Source organism: Chroicocephalus ridibundus, chromosome Z, assembly GCF_963924245.1.
Source record: "Chroicocephalus ridibundus chromosome Z, bChrRid1.1, whole genome shotgun sequence".
Lineage (NCBI taxonomy): Eukaryota > Metazoa > Chordata > Aves > Charadriiformes > Laridae > Chroicocephalus > Chroicocephalus ridibundus.
The window spans coordinates 1,806,993-1,833,539 of NC_086316.1; the positions used below are offsets into that span (position 1 = coordinate 1,806,993).

Here is a 26,547-nt window from a genome sequence, read left to right on the forward strand (position 1 = left end):
GGATTAAACAGTGCTACATGGTACTGGGGAAGATTTGCAAGTACAGAAACAAGACAGACTTTTGCATTGCCATGTGGACACTATGTATACAGTTTCCACTCAGTTCAAGAAAACATCTCCAGATGTTTTAAATCCCAAAAAGTAAGAAAACATTAACTCAAACTTTTATAGTTGTTAAAATGAAGTGCTATGCCGGAAATCTTTCTGCATTTTAATATTGTTTCCCTTATGGAAACTTTTGGTCTATTTCCTTTTTGGTTAGAGCGTGATCAGAATTTCACATCACTACAAGTATTCAGGTGTGTATACGTATATATACACACACCTTCCTTCTAGCAGTGATAGATGATTGAAAATTCCTACTAATATGGTATGCAAGTACAAATATGAAACCAAGAAATTCACACATAACTTTAAACACAAATTTATGTTTACTTATTTCTGTCTGTTAACTACTAAATTTAAGAGTAACAAAGATCAGGTCTAACCAGTTACTGTATCGGTATCGTGAAATCTTGTAACTCAACAAGATTTTCCAAACTCACCATAAACTCCTTCCAGGTAATCTCTCTATAAAGATATCTGAAAATACAGAATTCTCAATCTAAAAGCATTTTAGTTGCTTATATATGGGATTTCAGCATCAGGCCTTAGGTAAAAGGAAAGCAAGAGGCAAGACAAGAGGCTTGTGTCAGAATGGCAAAAGCCTGGAATTTTCTCTTGCTACATAAACAGAAACTTACAGTGACCTTTACATGCCGCATGTGAATTTGGTGCATGCTGATTACAGGTGTCCGTATTCTCTCTGCCTCCTTTCCAAGCAATCCATTTTTAAGCACCCATATAATTTGGATAGAACTTCACGATCTAACTTATATATAAGAAAGCTTTCTGTTTGAAAACAGATGCAGACCAAATAAAGGAAGATGCCAGGAAAAAACCCAAACCAGAAAGAAGTAAATCAGAACTTCAACATAATACTATGTTAAAAAGTCAAGATTAAGGTCCTATGTTATGATGCTATGAAATTTTACAGGAAATATTTCACTCACCTGCAGCGCAGGCTGCTAAGAACTTCTCACTCTTGCTCGGCTTTTTTGCTATAAGATGCGTACAATTTCTGTATTTCTAACAAAACAAAAACAAAACAAGACACATGTATCACTGGAAACACTTTAACCTTCTTGGCTATTTATGCAGAATGATAACTACTGCACAGTGCTTTAAGGCTTGCACTTTTTCTTTCTGCTCTAGCCAACAGGTACTTTAATGAACGATACCTTATCATTTAAAAAAACACAGTCCAGTCTGAAGAGCCATTTCAGCAGTGCCGCCTTCTCTTCTTTTTTAAATCCGGTTAATTGGACGATCCGTCTCTGGCCGCCACTAGCCATCTGTTGAGAGAAAAACAAACGAAAAGGAGACATTAGCGCCCCAAATACACATCACGAAACGCTGCTTGCACGCTCTTACTAGTACTTCCTACCAGCCTTCCGATAAAAAGAAAAAAGGGGAAAACACACGGGGAGGACTCGGCGCTGCCCGACGGCGGTGAGGGGGCAGGCCGGAGACCACAGACCGCGGCCGGCGACGGGCCGAGCCCCCCCGGGCTGGGCACCGCGGCTCCCCGCAACCCGCAGGCGGGAGCCCCCCGACCCGCACTCGCGGAACGGCGCGGCCTCCCACCGCCCGCCCGTGAGGGAAAGCCGCCCGCCCTCCGGGGAGGCCCCGCGGGGAAGCGCCGCTGAGGGGGAGCGGTGCCGGGCGGGAGCAGCGCGGGGCGAAGCGTCTGCCCTCAGCGTCGGGGGAAGCCCACCCGCCTGCCATCACTTACAGAGGCCATGGGGGCGTCCGGCAGCCCTCTCATCCCCCGGGACGGTCCGGGCCCTACCGGGCACCGCGCCCCGGCGTGTTCCCGCCTTCCCCCGCCCCGCCCCCGGATGTGGCGGCGCGGCCGTTCCGGGCCGTTGTCACCGACGCTCCGCGGTCGCCGGGGCTGTGAGCGCCGAGCCGCGGGGGGACCCCGGCCCGGTAAGTGGCCCCCCGGGCGGGGCTGCCCTTCCCCTCCCCTCCCCGTGCGGGACGGGGTCAGGGGCGACCCGCCGCCGAGCTTCCTGCGGCCGCTTCCTCTCCTCCGCGGCGCGGCCGGGCGTTGCGCAGTTCCGAGGCTCCCCTGGTGGGCGCCCGCTCCTCTGAGGCCGCCCCGCCGGAGCGGAGCGGCGGGAAGGGGTAGCCTTCTCTCAGGCGGGGAGGACTCGGTTCCCGGGGAGGGGGAGGCCTTCCCTCAGGACGGGGTGCCCGGGAAGGGGGTGGGCTTCCCGCAGGGCAGGAGGACTCGGTGCCCAGTGAGGGGGGCGTGTGGTGGAGGGCGAGCGGGAAAACAGGCCGTTGCCGCCTAAGAGTCTCTGAAAACCACCATTTCTGTTGCTCAACAGAGTTAAAAGAGTGGAAGGCGGTCTGTTAGGGATGGAAGACGGAAGAGACCTCGCTGAGTAGAGGAAGCTGGCGGAGGAACCAGGTGGAGTTGGATGTAGGTGCAGGCTGAGAAGTCTCCCCTCAGGAACAGGCTGTCTGAGAGTCGGGGAAGGGACCGGGGGTTTATGATCCCCAGTGCCCTTTTCTCCGTATCTCAGAGAAACTTTCAGAGTGTCATGTGCCATATGATGGCTGATCCTCAGGGAAGATGACCAGGTGCTGCAGCCGCCAGATAATCGAGGCACATGTTTTGGTGAAGGGATTCTTGCCCCGCTGATCAAGTTTGTACTGACTTTTATTTACGCAGGTCAGGGTTTGATGTTTTTTTAAATTACAAATCAACGTGAAAAGGTCAAAATAATATTCAGATTGTACCTCAAGCACTCAGTTTAGAATTTAGAAATGTAGACATGCCAAGATAATGATTGTGAAACTTTATTTTGATCCCTCTTGTATTTGAGAGATGACTTTTTACTTTATTCCTTTGTCATTGAATGCACTGAATGGATAGCACACAAAAAAATCTGTTAGTGCTTTCTAATGAACACAATTAGCTTTGTAGAACACTTTTTTTACTCCTTTTTTATACAGTTGGAGAGTAGAAGGCACACATCCTGATTCAAGCGAAGAAAAGGTGAATGAATTGCCTCCATAGAGAACTGAATGCTGCTCTCTCCCCTTCTGTATAATTCTTATGTGATAGTGGACAAGTCACTTTGTACTCATTGAGGTAGCTGTTTCATATTTAAGACCTGTAAACTGAGAAATCTGTTGCAAAACATTCGCAAGTGCTCAGTATTTGTCGCTGCAGCTTAGATCAATAGAAGGTATTCCTGTGGAAGGAAAACCAAACTCGCCTGTCTTCAGACATCTGAAGGTTGGCGGCACGTTGGACACTTGGTTTTAAATCTGCCTGAGTTTACCAAATACCAAAATGGAAAAATAGTTCTGCTGGGCCTCAGATGGGTCTTGGGTTGCTGTTTATAAAGTATTCTGGTACCCCTAATGCTTACTGAAGCTTTTCCCATCTTCTGTTTCCTTAATATTGCAGCTATATTTTTGTATGCAAGCATGAAGAAGTAACCATCAACAACGTCTGTCGTCAGCTTTTGATATAAGTGGCACTGTAAAACCTTCAAACATTTACTTGAATATTCAGAGTTAAATCGCTGTAGTTATTGCTTGCATTTCTTGTTTGACAATGAACATCAGTTGCATTTTCTATTTTGTACCTGTTGCGCCTTTATACCTTCACTAATGAGTTATCAGTACTGTAAAGGTATTCATTGTAATTGTTGTACCCGGACTGCAAAAAATCAAAACGCTATGTTTGTTTTACAAAAAGTAATCTAAACTTTGGACCACGCTTAATCTGTTGTCCCTAAATATTTTTTTTATTTGATAGTCAAAATTTATCTTATTTAAAAACTAGTAACAGTTCATATGAATAAATAGTTCTGGATTTATTTACTCTGGTAAAGCTGAAATAGATAATATTTGGATTAATATTTTTTAAAGTTAACAATTTAATTCTTATTAACTACTACTTACTGTAAACTATTACTCAACTAGTAACTAATAGCAGTTTTATGCCACAGGGCCCTTAACAGGCTGGGGAAGTCTTCAGCATACAGTACCATAAATTTCAGCACACAGTACTGTAAACTAGCTACTAGTGAAAAAGTTACATACTTATATGATGACCATATGTTACTTTTGTGAATTAAATATTTTCTAGCTGTGGGATTTTTTCCCTTGTATCTGAAATATAAAATATGTGGAATCAAAATAACTGAGACCTCTAACATTTCATGTCTGTTTTCATTTTAAAGTACATTGCTACTGAAGTGTAGCTTTAAGAAATTGAGAACATGTTTTTACCTTCGTTTTAGTGATGTCTGATAAGTTTGGATTTCACTTTTCCTCTGCCTCTATTATTTTTTCATAATAAGCCTAAAATACTTTCTTCTTTTCCATCCTTGTTGTGATCTCGTTGTAGTAGCTAGATATCTCTTGGTTCATTAAGCTTTCTCTTATATACAATGGTTAATATTAGGTCTTGTAGGTCTAGGGAGCAATCTTTTTAACTGGAGTATTTTTCAAGACCTCTAGGTTTCTTTGTCCTTGTAATGCGTCAAATATGTGGTTCAGTTGCTCAGTATTATAAACTATATTTAAGCAGTTTGTATCTGGATTTAGATGGATATCCACTTTTACACTTTATCTTCTACAGTACACGTGACATCTTTTATAAAAATTCAGAAGTGATTTTCAGTGTTACACAAATGGTATTTCACTTACAAAATTTCTAATTACGTTTTAAGGATTATCGAGAATGGCTGTACAGCTCCCATGTCCTCAGTTCTTTAAGAAGCCAAGATCAGAGAAATAAATATGCCTTTTACTCTTTCACAAAAAGAGTTTACTTACAGTGTTTCAGATGCCTGTCTCTATGAGATGTCTTGTTTCTTGATTTTTCCTAGAGACAAAAAAGAGAAATTTCTTTTTCATTCCACTGCTCTAGCTTTCCACCTTACACTTTTTGCCTCCTTTAAGTTCTACATATAGTTGTATTACCACCACATCTTTTGCCTTTAAATTTCACTTCTTACATTTTCCCATAGATAACTATTTTATTTCACATAATACGTGTAGTTATTTTTCTCCAGGCCTCATTAGTGTTGCCATAGTCAATGTGATCACCGTTGAGCCTTGTCCTTAAATATCACAACCTCGTTCTGCAAGCCTTCACCACTTTATCCTTCACTTTGCAGCTTAGGGTTTGGGTTGCGTTTTTTTTTTGCATTTTTTGCCCCTCTCTAGCCTTTTGACTTCCTGTGTTGAAAATGATATGTAATTTCTTGCAGTAATTGTGATAGTGATACAATCCATGCATAAACATCTCTTCCATTGTCAAATATGATCTGACAGGTGTTTTTTATCTAGTGGAAGTTATTTTGCATTACGTGCCTAAAATATTTTCCATGAGGCAAAGAAGTCTGTCAGTTGACCGATTAACAATTTCAGAGTTTAAAAAACTATTCATTAGAGCTTTTTTCATCTGTTGTCTCAACATAACGTGTGTATACTTGTTTAAGCAGTATAATTTGACAAAACAAAAAATAATGACGTAGGCAACTTTTGGTCAAACATTTAGGTATCACAGCTTTGTACAGAACACAAGAAGCTATACTGAAAAGTCAGTCAAAAAAGCAAAAAGAGTATGAAGTGCCTCCACACTGCCTTCATGTGGAGAAAAATCTAACTTTATGCCCTGTTTTAAGTCCATTTTGTAAGTCTGTCTACAGTATGAAGCACTGACTGTGGCTTTATTGAAAAAGTGAAGGAATTTAAATTTCATTCTATAGTGATAAGGGATTACAAGAATTAGAAGTAGTATAAACATAATATAAATCCACAGAAGCTAGAATAGCTTCTTAATCGTCTCTCTATAAATGAATCTGTAGTTTCTTTCATGAGCTGACGAATATAGAACGGCAGAACAAGCATTGTGAAAACTGTTGCTTTTCTTCAAGCCTTACTGATTATGTAAACTCAGTTATCATAACTTTGTACTTATCTAAAAACATCTTTTATGGTCTTTTCAGGAGGTCTCGTTTGCGTTTCTTTCTTGTAGACATTTTTCTTACACAGAACATTTCCTTTTCTGATCATTGTAAGCTCAGCCTATCTTCTATCTCCTTGCATTCATCTGCCCTTCTGCCAACTTGCATTCCATTAATATATGTCAGTGAATCAGTGTTGGACAAATGTAGAGAGCACAGAATGGTGTTCAGCAACTTGTTCAATAACTCTTCTGTAAATGATGCCAAGCTATATACTTTATGTGTATCCGTTCACTTGTTAATGAATTAGTGAACTGCACTTCATTAGTGCATTTTCAGTCACTCATAACTTGGAATAAGGTTTTGTTTGATTGATTGTTCTTTCTTTTAAAATATAGGTACTGAAATGGTTTCATTTTGCATTTAATACTTACCTTTCCTACACATAAAGTTTCTTGCCTTTGCCTGACATGAGTTAGTCCCTGGCTGCTTGGACCTTCTTTCTTAATGATATTAGTGTTCTCCTGCCCTGACCTAAATCCGTTGTACCTGCCCGGAATACTTAATTGACCTAATTCTCCCACTGACTTTTTAATATTTTCTCCTAAATAGGAGATCCATTCTGATGTGATCAGCAATTTTTTCTTCAGCAAAGTCCTTTCCCTTTTTTTTTTTTTTTTGAGAATCCACATAAGCTCATTCAGATTGTGTTTGTTTGGTTTTTTGTTTGTTTCTTTTTTAAAAAAATTTTCTATATGTTTTAAAATGCATTTTCTTTGTCTTTTGTGTATTATTCTTCCTTAAGTAACTGCAGTCAGAATGGTGAATGTGTGTAATGGTAGCAGAAATTACATATTTTTCTTAATAATTGTTGTTAAATAGCAATGCATCTACTCAGAATATTCCAGAATGGTTTCTTCTCTGCAATAACCCCTCTTTCCCTGGAGTTTTATTTCTTGTTAGGCAACTGCCAATAGCGTGATTGATGCCCCGCAATGCAGACAAACATGAACCCTGTCTCACAGACGTTAGAAAATCAAGTTAGACATGATGTAACCAGTGGGGTAACGTGTTGCATATATACTTTTTACCTTCTCTGCTGTTTGCTGTACTTGAGGTCAGTACAGAGGGCAGGCAAAAGATGTAGGTAATTGTGAACAGAAAGAAAAAAGAAAAATATTAAAAAGAATTTAGGAGAAAGTATGGCATAAATTGTAATAAGGAAGATAATGAAGGTACAACAAGAGCAAGCTAATATCAAAATACCCTACAGTGTGTACAGTTCTGTCTATGTATCTTATCAATATGTAACTGGAAGTTTATTTAGAATTAGTATCAGACATAGATTTGGTACTTAAGGTGAGGTTAACAGAGTATGGTAGCGGTTCCTTGTAACTGTTTAGTTGTCCCTTAAGGTGAAACCCCTGTCATCAGCTGATCTTGCAGATAAGTATTGTATTCTTACAGCTTTGTCATCCATCCCTAAGAATTCCAGGTCACCTCAGAAGGCAAGCGTACCCTGGGATGTCAGTGTCTCTTGAAGATTGTAGTAGAAGTATTCAGTACTAAAATAGTGTGTTCATTGGTGTTTTTTTTTATTTTGTCAGAAGTCATTGTCTACTAGACTCAGAAAGCAGACAGCATTTACCAAAGAATAAATCCAAAATTAACTGTCAGAATCATAGTAAGAAATGGATCATATTAATGTAGTAACCTATTGCCATAAGACAGTGTTTTTCTCTTCAGATAGGCTTTGAGACCTGTTTCAATGCAAAATAACTGAACATCCATAATTTTTATTTTTCTGATTGAGTCTTGTGAAGAATTCATTTGGTTGAACAAGAAATTTTGCTTAATGATTGTTTCCCATCAAACTTGTGGGCTTGGGAGTTAAGAGAAGTGAAGTTTTGCTACTGCGAACTTTACAGTGTGATTCTACTTGGCTTTGGCATACCCAGATATAAGATGTATAAGTCATTCTTCCATCCAGAGATACCAGTCTATGCTATGAGTGAAAAGTTCTCTCAAGGAAAGAGACAGCAATGTCCTTTTGTGATCTGTAGTCCCAGGAGCTTTATGAGGATTGGTGAGGTCCTCTGAATAGCTTCCTGGAAATAACCTGAGGATTGCAGAAAAACATCCAGACCTTTTGCAGAAGGGGTGCTTTGGCAGTCCCTTATGCACAGAAGAATAAAAGATTTCCTTTGAAGCAGTGACATAGATAAGGTTTCTCCTTTTCTTCCACTTTCCCACTGAAGCAATGACATTTATTAGTGTAGAAGGTTTTTGCTGTCAGCGATTTCTCCCATCTGGAGTGCCAGTATTGACAGAAGGGCTATGTGGTTAGGAACGTTATTGCTCAAAAAGATCATCAATAAGGGCTGAAGTAAGAGCAGGACTGAAATTCCTGACTGGGAAGAGAGTATCTTTTCAGGAAGTGTTGGGGAAGGCATTATGGGCTCTTCTGTATAAGCATAAACTCTCTAAGCATGCCAACCCTGTTTCTCTCCTTTTCTTGCCTCCCCACTCCCAGCAGCATCCTCGAAGATTTGTTAGGCAGACCAGAGTAGAACTTACATACCCAAAGTCCTGCTTCCCCGTTGTTTAGAGGTAAACAGAAGCCCCCTTCACAGATCTAAGAAATGACTTAACAAAAAGGAGATGTTAGTACTGGCAGTCAATAGGATATGGATCTTTTCAGTAATGAGAATGTTGTAAGTGGGATGATTTTGAATTCAGTTCACTAACGGATTCTGGGCACAGGTGGCCTTTGAGATGTGTCTCCTGGAATGGAGATACTACTACACTCTTGTCCATCTGCAGCTAACTCGTCCCATGTTTCGGTGGTGGAACACTTAAACAAGTATGACTGTTCCACTCATGGGATTGTAAAGACAGTATGGCAGGAGAAGGAACAAAATGAAAAAAGGGCAGGATGAGGATTAGTGGGGTGATTAAGTAGGAGAATTGAAGGTGTAGCATCTTGGACATACAGGATATAAATCTTCTGAGGTAAATGGTAGATGCTGATTGAAATTTGGTAAATTAATCTGTCAGTTTTTAGTTTAAACATTTAGAGTTGCTTGGAGAAACTGATTAGCTGCAACCCATGAAGGCATAAAATAGGCCTCGGTGAATTACATTCGGAGGTGTTTCCGTATTTAAGTTACTCATATGCCAGTTTTTTCTAAGCAAAATGTCCATCTCTTATGTTTTCAGGACAAAGTGTTTTATTGGCCATGAGCTTATGTCTGCAAGAGACTATATTGAATTAATCTGCGATATTGCATATAGTTAAAAATGTGTATGTGAACATGTGTTTGTATAGAAATATATAGGATGATATGTGCTATACATGGGGTTTTCTTGAAAAAGACAGAATTCTTTGCTAATCCAGCTAATTAATTACAAAATATTTGTATAGAATATTGCCATATTGAGGTATGATTATGCATTCTATGCAAAAATTTTGCTATATATATTTTTTATGGATAGATTTAGGTTACTTTATAAGGAGTTAAATGGAAAATTGTGTTACAGAAAGAATCCTTGATTAAGAATCTTTGGTTATTTTTTTCTTCAATTTCCCTGTATACAGTGTAGCTTGGAATTTTCCTGAATATGTGATTAGTGGAATTTAACCATAACTTGTCTTATATTTAGTCCTCAAAAGCATTCTTTTTCACTTTTTTTTTTTTCACCGATTCAGTGAAGCTCCTGCACTGTGATTTGGAGACCACAGTGGTAGAAGGACTTCATTCTTTCTGGGATGAGGAGAAACATTTCCATGTTCTCACAGGCACTGATATTCCCAGGTGGAATTTGATCAGTTTTTGACTAGTTATATGCCTTTTATCTGTTGGAAGGCTGCTGAAGGAATTCACCACGCTGATGGGCCATGCTTCAAAATACCAGCTTAACTTTATTTATGAACCCTTCTATAGCCTTTAGTTCCTATACCAATATGGGTCTTTACCTAAAAGTCTGAGTAATATAGTTAGCAATTCTTCCTTTTATAACTAAATATGTCAGCTAGCTGTCAGCTCTGTGATGTGCCTGATCTTTTTCTCTCTTGCAGAATTCAATTTAATATCAAATCCAAGTCATCTGAATAGCAATGCAAAATGCTGCCACAATGTTACTCTGTTGTACTTTGTAATTTCCTCTTCTCTTCATTTTTAAATTTTATGTTTGACAAAACTGAAACTCTTATACATTGTTGTTTGATTTTATTTCTCATTAGTTAATATAGGTGAAATAATCAGTGTGAATGTTTCTGCTTACAATTCCAGTTTTAGCAAATAAGCTACTTATTTAACTTGTCCAAACATGTTGAAGGTATTGGATTTTAAGGCAAAAACATTCACAGTCTGAAAAGGGAACACTGACAAGTTCAGTCAAAAGGGAAAAGAAGAATAATTTATAAAAGGAACTGTAGATAATGATGCCATCCAGTTGTTTTAAAGTGCATCTACCTCACCTTTAATGAATTAGATTTGTCAACAGCATATGTTTTATGCACTACTTCTAATGAAGTGGCATACCAGCACTACAGTGTACTTTGAGGTTTATTCCATCAAAGCTTTTTGCTGTCGTAAAGTAGACCTTTTTAAATAATAGATACTAAAAACTACATTTAAATAACATTAAGGTTGTGACACAAACACCAAATGACAAACTTCAGGCAATTCAAAGTTAGGGCTGACAACTTGTCATTAACTTGCATTGTTGCTTTTTAAAAAAGAAGCACAATTGCGTGATTTAAGGATTGAATGTCAGACTAACTTTAAATTTCTTGGCTTTTGTGAGCTGGAGTTACAACCTTACTGTCATTTTTTATATAGTTTTTTGCATAGCCTCTGTTTTCAGAAAAGTAATAAAAGCAGTGGAAAAAGTACAAGCTTTGTTGGCTTTCCTCTTCATTTATAATACATACTTGAAAGTATCGGTAAAGGAACAGGGGCTATCCCATCATCAAACTTACATGCGGTTCTTTTAAACTTCTTTTATTCTTGTCTTTGCTGATTCTTCTACAAAACTTCTGAGTTAAAGGAACTAGCCATATGCTATTTTCAGACATTCTGTGGCCTTCTAATTTCCCTTTCTGTACATATCTTAATTGCTTTTATACCTTTAGAACAATGAAATTAAGTGCTATGTGGCATCATGGTTTGTATAAGTATCAACAGAAATGGAGGCTCGTGAAGTTAAAACTTTTTTTAACATTTTGACATTTTGAACTTGGACTATTATTTGCCAGTTGGAATTAAGAAGCATACTGTCTTATTGGATGAGCAATTTTATGTAATACTTAAGCAATTAGGATTTTATCTGTGAAAGTGTTAGTTCCTTAAATACTACCTATTAGTAATTTTACTACATTTCTTTTTACATAGGACTACTGATGAACTATTAACTGAATGTTATGCATAGCCCCTTAAAACTGAAGATTTCAGTTACAGAGAGAATATATTGACTAAAGGTAGGTATTTATGTAAATTGTATATTGATATGTTCTGAAATTGAGTTGCTGTAAACTGTAAATGCTTAAGAAGTTCTGACTGGCTGGTTAGATGAGACCTGTGATGTTTATAGGAAAGTGCTTATTGGTACTAAGGAAGAATATACATGCTTTTTTATTGATTGAGGAAAATGGAGATGCTACATTTAAATTTAAGAGTTTTTTAAAAGTTCAAAGCAAGCTTTGTTCAGATTAACCGTTTTATAAATTCTTACCTCTTTACAATAGCTATAAAAATGCCTAGTTGTGTTAACTATTAAGAAATGGATAGGTATGAACTTTGTTATTTTCTGTCATGGTTTAACCTCAGACAGCAACTAGGATATCACAGCTGCTCGCTCACTCCCTCTCCCCAAGTAGGGTAAGGAGAAGAGGGGAAAAGGAGGGGAGTGGGAAATTCATGGGTTGAGATAACGGCAGTTTAATAGAACAGTAATGGAAGAGAGAAAAAAATAATGGTAAAAGAATATAAAAAAGAAGTGATACAAGACAAATCACGCTCACCACCCAATGATCAGTTTCCCAGCCTGTCCTGAGCAGCAATCATGGATTCCTGCCCCCGGCCAATGCCCATTTATATACTGAGCATGATGTCTGTGGTATGAAATATCCCTTTGGCCAGCTTGTTCTGTCAGTGCTCCCTCTCAACTTATATGGGAAGCTGAAAAAGTCCTTGAGTAATGTAAATCACTTAGTAGCAACTAAAACCAATATGTGTTATCAAATTATTTTCATACTAAATCCAAAACACAGCTACTATAAAACATATTAACTCTATCCTGGCTGAAACCAGGACATTTTGCAAGATGTCTAAATAAGGTATCTCTTTGTAGTAAGGACTTACATGGTTATTGTAGAAGCTAATTTAGCTCACTGATTTTGAAATGCATATTGTAATTTGCAGCATTTGCTTAGGTGCCACAGTCCCTAATATTTATTACATTTGGAGTAGAATATAGTCTGTTCTGTAATATACAGAAAACGCTAATAACCTCTCTTGACCCTGTGAAGAAAGGGTCAGAAAATGTGGCCTGTCTCTCAAGTTGTCTGAATCCCTTTTCTCAGTACAATCTGTTTCTCTCCTCTCTTTTTATCGCGTTGCCATTAGTGCGTCATAGTACAAAAATCGAACTTGAATAAAAACTTGTAATCATTCCAAGAAATGGTTCAGGGAGCTATATGATCCAGTAGTACAGATAAAAAAATGGATTATTTGAAATAGGAATAGTCGGTTCTGCAGTGTTTTTAATTTTTATCATACCATTTGAATGGGAGCGTGTGAGTTATGTCAGGCAATGCAAATAGAGGGGTTGGTGAGTAATACAGCCCACATGATTTTTTTCCTATAATAAACCTATCACTGGTGCACCCTGTGATAGCAGGAAAAAATGGAAAAATCATTCCAGTCTGCCTTGATGTGAAAAATCAAATTATTTGTTCGCTGCTATTCCATGACACACACTTGCAAAGCAATAAACTTTTGATTCTCTTATTTGTAACAAACATAAAGTTTCTGAATATTGCTCAGCTCCAAAGGTTAACATGAGGAAGGATATTGTAATTTCACTTATTACCAGCCTATCGAGGAAAAATGTCGTTTCAATAAATGCTCCCTTCGTTTTCTATCCCTGAACTCTTTCTTCCTTTTTCATAATACATACCATTAACTGCTTTTCTTATTGGATGTTTTTTTTTGTGCTTGTAATATCCTCCACACTTTTTCCTGGTGGTGTACCAGTGAAGGGAATCTTGGGTTGGGACCACCTGCTGTTGGCTGGGTTGCAACAAGCATAATTTATCTAACAGATTAGTAGAACGTAGTTGAAACTCTAAGGTTCACCATAGAACTCTTATCTAAAAATAGCTTTGGTCACAACTCATGCTTCTGAAGGATATTCTGGTAGAGTTGTTACCATACTCAGTTTTAGGCAGTTAAGTTGAAAAATATGTAGATTGAACCTTAAAAAATTGATTGTAATGTAAGTTTCCAGCTTAAATTTTATATGGCTTATTAATTTTTAACTTTACAAAAGTTGTAAAATACTATAAAATTAGTATAAGGAAAAAGTAATTTGCTAAAATGTTAATGTGACCCTAGAAAAAAGTTTTTAGTCCTTTTTCTTTAGTCTGTGGTGTTCCCTCCCCCGTAGAAACTTTAAATGTGGTCTTCCTTAAAAAAATAAGATCTTTAGTTTTCAGTCCAGTTTTGTTCTGAAGCAAAAGATTTATTTCATGTGATAGGCAAGTAGTGCTCTTTGTTTACCCTGTAGTTCCACTTCTTGTCTGGTTGCACAACTCATTTGAGTCTTGTAATTATATAAGAAATAACACAGTGAATGGTGTTTGCTTGTAAGATATTTATGAACAGTTGCCTTCTTAATCATGAAACCAAAGGCTAAGTGCTTTCTGCTCTAGAGAATTTAATATAATATCTTTATGGTAGTTGTTTAAGATGATAGGGAGGAGGAACCACTTTTTGCATCACTAATCAACCTATTGTCTTTCCTTTTTGCACAGTAATTTATGGCCTGGTCTGATTCCAAAGAAAGATTTATTTTCCCCTGTGTGAATGCATTTTATTATGATTCCCTCCCCCTCCTTTTAACACTGTTGCCTTTATCATATGTTGAAATTGTGTTCTTGATACAGCATCTTCCCAGAAGATACAGTAGAATGTATTACAGTTCTCCATGAGTATTCTTGAATCACACACACGTGACTTTTTCATGGCATATACAGATTAACAGTAGAGGTAAATGAACTTCACCGTGAAGTATGAGATGTTTCTTTCATGAGCTGCGAGCTGCAGGACTCTTAGTTGCCCTATGGTAAGGAGCTTCAGGATGGAGTGTGGGAGTATAGTTTCAGAGATCCTTGAGAAGAAGGAAGTTCCTTTCACTACAGCTATTCCTTTCTTTTCCTTTCTTCTTCAGCAGCAATGGGAAGGTATTGTGGATAAATATTCTTTAAAAATGCCACTTGGTTATGCATTTTTTTTTGCTTTTGTAGCATCATAGTTGTGATGACTTGCACTTCCTGCCAAGAAATAAATATATAACACCTGATAATGTAAGTTATCCAGTGAGACAAAACTGGATCAAAATATAGAGAGGATGCTCTGGGAAGATAAAGGCTACCTCTGAGCAACTAGTTGAAAAAAATCATTTATATATGGCTTATGAATTAATAAGAAGCTCCTGTCTTAAAAAACAAACTTCCCTGATAGTTACAGAACTGCAGACCAGTTAGACACGTTTAGTTTTGTACAATTATTTTGATTACCGTTAAATAGATGTGGTGTAGACATACTTTCATATCAGTCAGTACTCTAATATACTGTTGTACAGATGTCTTTCCTATTTCCTACTTCCATTGTGTCTGGCAGTGCTTAAACACTAAATGATATATAATCTGTGCTTATTTAATGCATAAAACTAGCTGTATCAGTTATGAATTCCACTCTGGATTCAAACTGATAGTTAACTAGAAGTCAAGACATAGTCAAGTCTAAGCACTTCTCTTAAAGAGCCTTAAATCAATGTCCTTTTATTTAAAAATGAGGATACCGCTGGTCTGTGTATGACTATTTTGTTTTTTCTCCTTTAAGTGATCTTTTGATCAACTCCTTTTAGAATAAAAGAACGTACAGGTCCAATCTGATGCATTGGAGTATCATACATTGCTGAGTATTAAAATTCTGCTTTGGCTAGCAGTGCTAAAGGAGAAAAATACAGTAAGCTGTTAACACTCTTACTCTTCACTAGAAAGAAAAACAGAATAAAAAGGCAAGCAGGAGGATGTCTTACCTTGAGGATGAGTGATCATGGAGGGCCAGTTGCCAGCCCAAACTGTTAAAAGAACACTAATACGCTGCTGTATTACTAGAAAGCATAATTCTCTTGTGGAACTCTAGAAACCGTCTAGGCATATACCTCTGCATTTCATAGTGGTGTTATAGATTCCTCAAAGATAGGCTTTTATTGTTTTGGTTTATTCTGACTAGTTACCAAAGAATCTTTTAAAACAGCTTTGATGAGTCTTAAATTAGGCCTGTGCATGGGACAGGCAATCTGAGGTATTTAAACAAATACTTCACATGCGGCTTCTGATGGGAAGCATCTTGGTTGTTCCGTTTTCATTTTTTATAGCTAGTAACACTTCAAAACCTGATTGTAACTTTAAATAAGTCAAAATACTAAGAAGAAATAGACTCCAGATGATTAGAGACTGGTGTGTCTATGTGAAGAAAATATTTTATATAGAAATGTATTATGCGTTGATTAATCTACATAAACTTCAAATAGAATGCTAATTATACAATACTGTGCCTCATCAGAGAAATCAATTACTTTTAAACTGATATATGTGAAGCTGCGAGTTATGTTATCAGGCTTACTTTGAAGGCAAGCCAACAGAGAAGAAAATGATTACAGATCACATCCTTTTGCGGAAGCTTATTTGCCTTGAACATATTTCCTATTGTCAAATCCTAACCTTTCTTAGATTGTTGCTGATGTAGTTGAATATAAAGTTGTCCTCCTTGAGATTCTGATTTATATTACATGTTAACAGCAACCATTTCATCAATCTTATAAATGTAAAATGATCTTGAAACAGATCCTGTGAGATCTACAAAATTGAAATTATTTGTATAATCTTTTTCTTAATTCGGTTAGCTTATGACATGCAATTGTCACCTTTTGCAAGCAATTTTTTCTTTGACTTGAAAGTGCTGGCTTCTTTAAACACAATTACAGTTGTTGCTTTGCTAATCCTGCGAGTCAATCTACACTAAACAAGAAGCTTATATCAAACCCTTGGCAGCTTCAGTGAAAATTAAAAAGCATGCTTTACTGTAGAGATTGTCAAGAGTGGAAATAATATTTGTCCAGTCGGACAGCTTGCTTTTGTAGTCGCTAAATGAAAGTTGAGATTCTGTCTCTTCCTTGAAAGCTTCTGTGTCAAGAAGGTAATTTGGACTGTTTGTGGTTTGACAGGGATTATTAAAATCAGATGAAGTGAAGGGAAGGAAGTGTGAGAAAGCAAAATTGACAGTGACACTCTCTATTATTTGCAGCTTGGATCATGATGACTATGTTGATATGATAGATTCTAAATGTTAGGTTCACTGTTGGGATGTGTTAAGCAGCAAATACAGTAAAATGCAGTATAGATGATTTTTCTGACACCAAGCCATCCAGTATTTATTTTCATTGGGAAATTTGAGAGGGGGAGTGTAGCAGAAAATGAAAGGCTAGAGAGGCAAATGGAAGGAAAAAGGGAGTGGTTCAGAAGGAATTTAATTTTCTCCTTTGCAGTTTGATTTAAGCAGCAACTCTTTGTCCTTTTTTTTTTGCGTTCGTACAGCTTGCTTCTATACTTCAGAGGGAATAAAACTCAGGATTAAGAATTGATGGAACAAGTAATAAAATTTCTTTTTCCAATGAGTTGAATTTTGGTAGGAATTTTTTAGCATTAATAGTTTTGCATCAAGTGAGTTCAAGTCTTAAAGATTGCTGTTTCACATCAATTTTTCATGACTTGCATCTTGCATGTTATTTTTAAATAGCGATCTTTTCTGCCACTTCAAGGTAAATAATTCAAAAACTTAAATTATTGCAATATTCATATAGCTGAATTTTTAATTGCTGGAGATACATTAGCTGCACACTGTATGCATCTTTTGGTGTCTGGCGAATATACAATGTATTATTTAATCTTAATCCTTTGTTTTATCTCTCGGTTGTATAGGTAAACTTTCAATTTTTGAATAGGCAAGTTAGTGCAGAAGGAAGACATCTGATTAGTCAAGTTTGAAGGTTGCTCTCATTTCTATGTGGTTTCCTTTTCGGTTTTCCAGTATGGGAACTTTGTGAAAAATTCTATTTTGGGGCAATTTTCAGTGTAGAGTCTTCCGATTTTATAGGAAATTAGAGAACTGAAAGGAGAGCAGGTGACACATGAAAGCCTTTGCTGTTATTTAGCATAGCCATAGCTTCATATCTTTCAAACAGTGTCATGCAACGTTTGAACAGTTGAGCCATGCCAGTATAGCAAGTCCCGTCTCTCATCTTCACCTATCTTCACAGCAGAGTGGAGCGTATTAGCATCCAGCGTGATTCATCTCCCAGAACAAAAGGGGTAAGGGAGCAGAATGACTGAGGGAAAAGAGGTTACAGAGAATTGTTCACAGACTCGCAAAATAAGGACTGTCACGAGAGAAGAGGGTGGTGTTGAAAATAGAGTTGAAACACTGTAAAGGAGGTGCTGCAATACCGGAGCACACAAAACCCGTGGTGTGAGAGGAGGGCGCCCGGCCCTGATGTGAGCTGGAGGGGGGAATGTGGAACACAGACAACCACCCTGAAATAGACCCTGCAATAAGAGAGGGTTGAAAATGTGTGTACAGAATGATCTTAAAGGGAGGTAAAAAACACTGCAGTGGGCTACTGCTATGCAAGAAATAAAATGTATAGTTCTGTAGTTGCAGAAGGATGTCCTTGTACTATCAAAAAGTTGGACTAGCATTATAGTTTTCTGTCTTGATGGAAATAGTACCTACCAGCCTGAGGTCCTGCCTCAGCTGTGGTTGATGCTAGGCATAGTGAAAGACAGTCCTTAATCAGAAGAGCTCACAGTTTAAATAGGATAAAGGAAAGGAGAGGAAGGAAATACTATTCCTGTTATAATGAAATTTAAAGAATAGGAGTAGGTGATTTACCCAACTCCTGCTCTATAGTGGAGTTAGGAGTATGTAGTAGAACTAGGAATGGAACTCTACTCGCTAGAGCATGACACTTGCAACTGAATGTAAATGTGCATGTATTTATCATTTAGGGAGTTAGAGATTGCTGTGTCCGTAGAAGGCAAGTAAATCAGGCCAATTTCACACTTGAAAACAATACTATACTAGTTTGACATTAATAAACAATACACATGGTACTTAGTTGTTATCAGTCATTATGACACAAGATTAAAACAGTTAGTCCTTAACAAGTTTATCCTAATCTGTGAGTATACAGTACCACAAAGGTGAAGCAGCATCACTACCATTGGTGACTTGGGTCTTTGATGGTCTTAGTTACTGAAGCACCCAGCCTGAAGCTCGTCAATGAGGGAAACCATGAACCCAATAAGCAACTTCCCACACATTATTTCCTTTGTATTTTATGCTTCTTACCCTTCTTCTCAAAATGATTAGGAGATTTGCTCTCAACAGAATTGATTTTATTTTTTAGGATCAGGACTTGTTCTGGTTTTGCCAGATACCCTTTCTGCTTATTCTGCAAGATTCTTCTGATTCCAATAGGCATATTTCCTGCTTTATTTGTATATTTTTCTCTTACCTTGCACATTTTCCTGTTTGCACGTTTTCTTGAGCCACTTTTGTGCAACCACACCATAAATTTCTGTTTGCTCCTTTGCAGCTGTGTGCTTCTGTTTAGCTGAGTTACAAAATACTTACGCATTTTCACAGATTATGCTGTTAGTAGTGTTACAGTGCTACAGATGCTTATGTACTGTCAGTAGTTATGCTGTTTTAGTGACCTTGTGTCTCTTTTCAGTGCAAGGAAATATTAATTATGTCGCACCTGAAATGGTGGAGGTGGGTTTGCTGTGCCTGGAAACGTGGGTTCAACAGTCGATTGCAGCTGTGAGATGGCATTCTGATGTTAACACTGAATGGAAGGTGACAGAGTACACTTGAGCCATGGCAGTTCACCACCTGACAAAAAGCAATAATGAAGTTAAAGATGAGTGGGGTAATCCAGAGAGGGAAAAACAAGCTAGCTATCTGCCGTTTCATCATCAAGCATTTATTGGTTCTTAGAGATACAGATTCTCTTTACCTCCTTCAGCTGCTGATAGGACAGTATTGTGTTATAGCTGTGTATTATGTAGCCTATTGTTAACTATTAATCAGGGTATAAAAGTTTACAAGTGAAAGGCAGTCACTTTGAAGGCAATTGGAAGGATTTTCCTTCCCCCATGCCCGCAATAAATGAATTTCATTTGGGAACAAACAGTGACAAATGTCAACCACATATTTACTTTCCTATTTACTTCTGCATCTCCATGGCATCATTCAGTGGTGGTATTGTTTAAATCCTTTGTGCACAAGTACTTCCAAGTGCAGAAATAAAAAAAATAATCCAAATTATAGCATACCTAATTACAAAATTTAAAATGCAGGTTACAGTTTGTGTGGACTTAGTCTAGGTTAGCTAGGTTGGAGGACAGCTGCCCTACCTGAATGTGCAGAATTTACCATGTTACTCAGCCAAATGCTCATAATTTTGAAAATATCCCTAGTCTGTTGGAACCTGTCTCCTTGTGTCCGGTATGTATGAAAGGGGAGATCAGTTGGATCAGGCTATGTTTTCTAATGTGTTTCTGTGGAATTAGTCTGAAGAGGAAGGAGAGAGAAATAATAAACTCAAAACCTAGGACTTCAGTATTTAAAGTGTTTTCAAGTACAAAAGATACGATACTTGTTTAGAGATTGGGAACACAGCAGATCAGAGGAGATGCTCCTAGCAAAAGCGAATATGAAATATTTTGCATAGTTCCAGAGTTAGTTTCAGATTCCTCATTGCTTGCTCATGTTCATGTGTAATAGGTGTACTGAGTTGTGTTCTTAGTATAAACAACACAAATGCATTTCACGATTTATCCAATGTAGTGTTTTTACTGGAAGTGTAATACATGTGTTACATTTTCGCATAGGTTAATCTGTGAAGTTGTAATTTAACATTTCAGTTCCTACTGAAATGTGTAGTTCGGTTACCAGCTGAGACACCTTTCCTTGCATAATTAATTTTTAGTGCAGCGCTTTCAGTTGTGGGAAAGGTGTGTCTTTTAAAATTTTTTTTTAAAGAAACAATCATAACATAGTGCCAGTATTTATCATTAGCAGAGACCACTTTCCGCCCCACAAAGATTTATTCAGCCAAATTTAAGGGAAGGGGCCTGGAATCTTATCCTGAAGACATTTCCTAAGAAATGGAGATAAAGGTCAACAAAAGCTTTTGGTGGGCCTCTACAGAGGCTGTGGTCAGCAGAATCTAGTGCACACAGTGATCAAACATTTCTTGTTGATTTCTAAGGGATACTCTCCCCTTTACCTTTCTGTCAGTCTTTTATGTAAAGGACTGATTTGTTTTGGTAGTATGTGGCTGTTGTTTCCAGAGCCACGGGAACTAGTTGATAAAGTAACATGTTAATCTGCTGCCTGTTTGTGATACCAGCTTTTAAAGGCTTGTTGAAATAGAAAAGTAATGTGAGCAGAAAAAAATTTTTAAAGCAACGGTGTTACACCAAGTAAGCATTTTCAGTGTTCTTAAAACATCTTGGTAGGCCGTCAAAGTGAAATAAATTTCCACATTTCAGAAGTCACATAAATGAAATTTTGTTTAAATGAAATTGAGTAAAAAGTACATGAAAAACATTTGTATTTTTCTCTACTAAATGTTATTGTCCCATCATAATTATTTTCAAACTCTAGAAGATCTGCTTCTTATTTATCTAGCAGGGACTTCTATATCTGTCACAAGGCTTTTGAGAAAATGCTGAGACCTCCTAGTAGTTTTGAATGGAGATTATTTTTTTTTAAGCACAGAGAAGCTCTAAAACGTAGTATTTGAAAGAAGAGATTCCTCTGTTGACTTACTAAATTATGTTCATCTGCAGTAATACGAATAACATTCAAATTCGCTAATTACTTCTTTTTGACCAGTTACCCAAGAGAGAATTGCAGTTATTCTCTATTCTGGTGTCCGTTATAACGATGTAAGCATGATGATTAACTTGCATATTTAGAAGCGTTCAGGAGTAGCATCCTGAAACTACAGGTGATTTAAGTTAGATCTTAGAAATAAATGTCTAAAAATGGAGTCAAAATTCACAGTAGAATTTGTAAGAAAGATGACAATGAATATGTGGCATTAAGAAATGAGTTCCTTCAAATGCAGGTAGAGCGTACTGTCAGTAAACGGACTGACCTTTGAGGAGGAAGTCCTTTGGAGTAAAACACAGACAAGCCCTCAGTTTCCTTGTTTACACCAATTATGCAAGTTCTTACCACATTTCATGGCATATTTTGGAAAAGGGTTGAGTAGTTTTATCTACGAATACTTTATCTTGATTACAGTTAAAAGCTGAATTTTAAATAATAAAATGTAAGCCTAAGACAAAAAATACTATAATTTGTGTTGAATTAATATTTGGGTCTGGAATGTTGTTTAAATGGACAAGGAGCTTGAGTTTCCAAGTAAGTAAGGTAAATATTAGTAAAGTTTGTCAAGAGCTTTCTTTTCTACTTCTGTTTGTCTTTACTGAAACTTTCCCATTGGGTACAAGAATATATGAGATTCAGAAGTGATCTCTGGGTCATGCAGCAGCTATTCCAAGGTAGAAATACTAGCTGGATGTTTTGAGAGCTAACAAATACCCTTTCAGAACCACTCACGTGTCTTTTTTTGGCCTCGTCCTTTTTGATAGTTACTATCTGTTTTTTCCCAACATATGGCAATCTATGAGATTCAGAATTGTAGTATTCTTTCCACCTTTGTTGTGCTGTGTCAGCAAAGCCAGGATACTTACTTTCACTGTCTGTATGTTCTGAAACAGAAATAAATGTTTCTCTTCAAAAATTATCTCAAAATAAGAAGTAGGAAGTTTGCTCACTTAGGCTTGGAAATGTTTAAGACAATTTTTGTATTTTTTTACTGCAGCAAAGTCTATACAAAACCACAGTAGTGGCTTGAATGGAATTCACAGTTTTTTAAAGAACTTCCCCAACCCTGTATTTTCTTCTAGTCAGCTATTTGAAATGATCTGACTGGAACATGAACATAACATAGGTATCTTTATAAAATAATCTAAAAATGAATCAGTGCTGCAAAAATTTAACTTTTCAGATCTTTAACTTGAACAGTTTAATAAAGTGTAAGTGTATAATAAGTGAAAGGAAATATAAGCGTGTCATAAGTTTAAGGAAGTGTGTATTTGTGAACTGTTAATATGTTTGCTCCATTTAATCATCTTTCTAAAAACTATTTAAAGGTTCTTTAAAGTTATAGTTTACCTAATTTTTCTTTATTTTTACATCTTCCATAATAAGTATTGTACCCAGATTACGTCTAAATGGACTTTCAGTATTCAGAAGTCCGGCACAGAAACATCTGACCTTAGTTTCCCATTAAGAACTATCCATAACACCCATGCTTTCTATCTTTCATGCCATGGCAACCATAGTCTGTTGTCCTATTTACCTGTACTTTGGCTACCACGTAAGTCTGGGCATAAGTGGTAGGTGAGAATTAAACGCTAGGCAAGAAACCTGGGCTTTTGGGGATTTGCTTGCCCATTTAGCCTGCTGTATCCAGCAGAGTTGCAGCTGGATGTGAGGAGCACAGACAGTGAAAAATATGGTACAATTTAAAAGACTCCATAACTCTGGGGAACGCCAACAACTGCTATAATTGAATAGTTCTGTCAGTGTGGCAACATTTGGTTATGAAGAGAGAAAGCAATGACATTTTATTTATAAAAGGTTTATTTTTAAGAAGAAAGTTTATAAATATCTAAGAAAAGTTTTTTTGCAAAATGTATATGTATATGACTTACTGCATTAAATTTTATTTATAGAAGTGCACTATTTGTTATGTAATATACGTTCTAAAGTTCTAAAGAAAAATTGCCTCTCAGTGCCTCACATATCTTTTTTGAAAAAAAGTGAAAACTGAAAAAGTTGGTAGTCAAATATTCTTTCTTAACAAAAAGTTGAATATTTAAAATAATTTGATGGGCAAGTTACTAGATAAAACATTCACAATATAATCAATAATGCATTCAATATAATTAAAGGTGACAATATACAGCCTTTTTAGTATGATTTTTAAGAGGGCTTTAAGAATTCTATTAACCAAAAGGGGAAAAAAAATGAAAGCAATAGGAACAAATCAGAAGAATATACAACTCCCTTTCCCTCTTCCTCCCTTTCTCATCTTGCATACTGCTTAATTACAAAGATCTTGGACAACTTATTTTGAAGAATATATCTAAGTTAAGGAATAAACAATGTCTTTAGTAACCATCTTTCGAAGCAAAATTGAAAGAAATATTGTTCTGTTTTGGTAATTAAAAACTGTCTATTCATTAATTAAACTAGGAAACTGTACAATCTAAAAATCTCTTTTATATTCTTTTTAAGATCTTATTTGTATGCCAGGTACTAGCAAGTCATCTGGCAATTTTTAGAAATGTGACATGATTATGTTTCATTTTAAGCACCTAGAAAATGAGTAACAATCTTTGTCACAGAATGACATTTTGATTTTTATAATTTATCCAACTTTGCACGGGAATTTCTATGAGGAAGAACACATAGGCCTTAATCAGATCCTCCCTTTTAATTTTTCTGTGTTATTTATCATGTATTCTCCAACTTCAGTGATGATTAAGGTAGAAGTCCTTGAGTCAACAGTTTATATTAAGCAGCCCAGATTTGTGTTTTGATAGTCAGCTGAAAGAGGTAGAGCTCCTGAGGGAGAGACTTGGAGGGCAGTATTTTGCAAACAGTGTAGCTAAAGGCAATATTCCTTGTATTTATGCCCTCCCGTTTCGCATACTTTATGTGTTAATGTTTAGGCCACTGTGCACCTGGAATTGCTTCAGTTCCTCTCTCAACCACATCGTAGTCATGACAGTCTTGTGTCTTCTGCAATTTTGGATTCAAGAAGAATCCACACATATCTTCATATCATTTTCTTGACTTTTTTGATTTTTTTTTTCTTTCTTCTGCCTCTTCCATGAGGCAGCAATATGGAAATTAACATTTTGAGGACTTACTCAGAAACACAGACATAGAAGGTGACGTGGTTCTGAGATCCAATGGAGAAGCATCTTTCTGACTGGTATATCGTGTGCCACTCACTTAGATTCTCATTCTGAGTGAGGTTTCAAAAGTGCCTAATGAAGCCAAACCTCTGGATTTAATGATAACTTCTGTCCTGAAATCCTGCCATGGGACTTCTCTCTGGCAAGGTCCGCATCCTTTCTGTCAGCAGGCCATTCCAAGTGCAGTAGCTGACGTTTTCTGAAGAGGTTTGATGTCAGGAAATAGCTTTCACGATTGTTTCAAAACAGTGTCTTGAGTGTGCTGGGGTCTCCCCAACTCCACTGATCATTCACGTTGCGTTTTGAGTACAGTTTGTCAGCACAGAACATGCAGCTCAGGTTAGTCCTGCATCTGAGTAAGCTGAAGGACCACAGACAGATAGCCTCCCACTTTTTCCCTTGGTACAAGGAGGAGAGGAGGCAAGCTGACACTGCTGGATGTGGCAGAGGTTAGTCATCAGTACTTAAAGCCACTTTGAACACACTTGTTTAGTATAAATGGTGCCAAAGCATCTCAGACTCTCCATCAGGTTGCCTTTTCTTCTTCTGGTTATCTGAGGTATGTCACCTGTTTAAAACATTCCAGGTGTGATTCATCTGCCAAACAGCAAGCATCCTATCTGCAATTCAATTGTCCCAGGGCAATCCATTCATTTTCCTGCAGTCAGACAACAGGAAGCCTTTTAGAGATGTGTCCTCATTTTTGGTAAGGTGTTTTCCGAGTGCCTTATCCAGATGTCTCCGCAGTCCTTAGCTAGTAAGTGCCTTTACCATAAGTCTAAGTCACATTGTGGTCATTTCGCACGCAGGGTTTGCCCTGTTCACTCATCCAGTTCCTTTTTGCAAAAAGTCTTTGGAGACTTACTTTCTTTCCGTGCTTCCCAAGACCTCCAGATAGCACAAATCAGAATAAGGACTATCGACATACGTGGTAATAGCTGTTATCAGGGAATGCTGAAATGAGGACACAGCGGGGTGTGTGTTATCATGCTCCCTCCAGGAGGACTGATGCTCGTCATACAGCTTTGCAAGGTAGCAACTTCATCCTGCCCCTGACAGTTAAGGCTCTTGGGTTATCACTTTCCATGTTTTCTGAGATCACAGCATCTTTTGTTAGGAATACCTAATGTTTTAAGGCTTTGTCTCTTATATTGGATTACAAATTCTGTGTAAATTCGTAAGAGTCATTTACAGGGATTTTCTTTTCCATTTTTGCAACTATTTTCCTGAAACTTATTATAACTTAATTATCTTTGAGCTTTCCACCCCTTTGCAAAACTTGGCAGAAACTGGGGAGAGGGCGCACCTGGGACAGCATGGAGAAAGACAGAGAGACAGACAATGGTTGCATAAGCCCCGTTTTTTTTGGAAAGTGAACTGAAAAGCAGGAGCAAAAAAAAAGGAGAGGAATAAAAGATGAGAAGGCAAATAATGTGTTAAAAAGACAAGACTTTTGTGTAAAAAAGAGTGGGAAGTAACTTCTTTTTAACCTACATTCCACATATTTGTGCTTTAAAGAAGAAAAGGTTATAGATACTGAGGAGGAAGATGTTATTACAGGCAGTATATCACTGTTGTCACTTATGCTATGGTGAAAAGCCTTTTTCTAAAAGGAGGTGATACAGATGTCTTTAGGATTATTTAGTCTTGCTTTGCTGTCCTCTTACAGTTTGTATGTGACCAAATGTTCTCAACCAGATAAGAGCCGTGTCTCTTCTGGGCCTCATTATGAGTCTGCAGGCGTACTTTAAGTAAGAGCAGTGAAGGTTTCTTACGAATTCAAAGATGGAAATTGGAAGATAAGTCTGGTTTGATCTATTGGCTGCTTTGAAGGTTTGGGTGAGAGACTGACTAAGCAGCTTGATGTTTCCATTGCATACTCCTGGATATGGAGCGTAAGGGAAGCAAGAAGATACTTTTATTCAAACAAGACTTTGTCTAGCAAGCTTGAAAATACCTAACAGGTTCTAGATCGTGTGCTCCAGTATATATACTCCAGTGTACAAGGGAAAAGAAAGTACAGTATCATTACTTTAGTTATGGTTGGAGGTTTTTTTTCAAGGAGAGAGAAACAGGAGCTTAACA

The 26,547-nt window shown here is 37.4% G+C and overlaps 2 protein-coding genes across 13 annotated transcripts in view; one reads left to right on the forward strand and one right to left on the reverse strand.

Moving 5' to 3' along the window:
• Positions 1-1,960, reverse strand: part of SLF1 (SMC5-SMC6 complex localization factor 1) — a 43,438-nt gene extending 41,478 nt beyond the window's left edge. Inside the window, exons 1-3 of the mRNA XM_063319285.1 lie at positions 1,835-1,960; positions 1,281-1,394; positions 1,053-1,128 (exon numbers count right to left, since the gene is read on the reverse strand). Of these exons, the coding sequence (XP_063175355.1) occupies positions 1,053-1,128; positions 1,281-1,394; positions 1,835-1,867 (223 nt within the window). The 5' untranslated portion in view covers positions 1,868-1,960. The remainder of the gene's footprint in view (positions 1-1,052; positions 1,129-1,280; positions 1,395-1,834) is intronic.
• Positions 1,943-26,547, forward strand: part of KIAA0825 (KIAA0825 ortholog) — a 259,650-nt gene continuing 235,045 nt past the window's right edge. For 5 of the 12 annotated variants that reach the window (XM_063319270.1, XM_063319280.1, XM_063319279.1 and 2 more), the window contains exons 1-3: positions 1,943-2,031; positions 2,436-2,530; positions 11,438-11,523. The gene's annotated coding sequence lies outside the window, so the exon portion shown is untranslated. The other 7 variants (XM_063319271.1, XM_063319272.1, XM_063319274.1 and 4 more) reach the window with 7 other exon arrangements.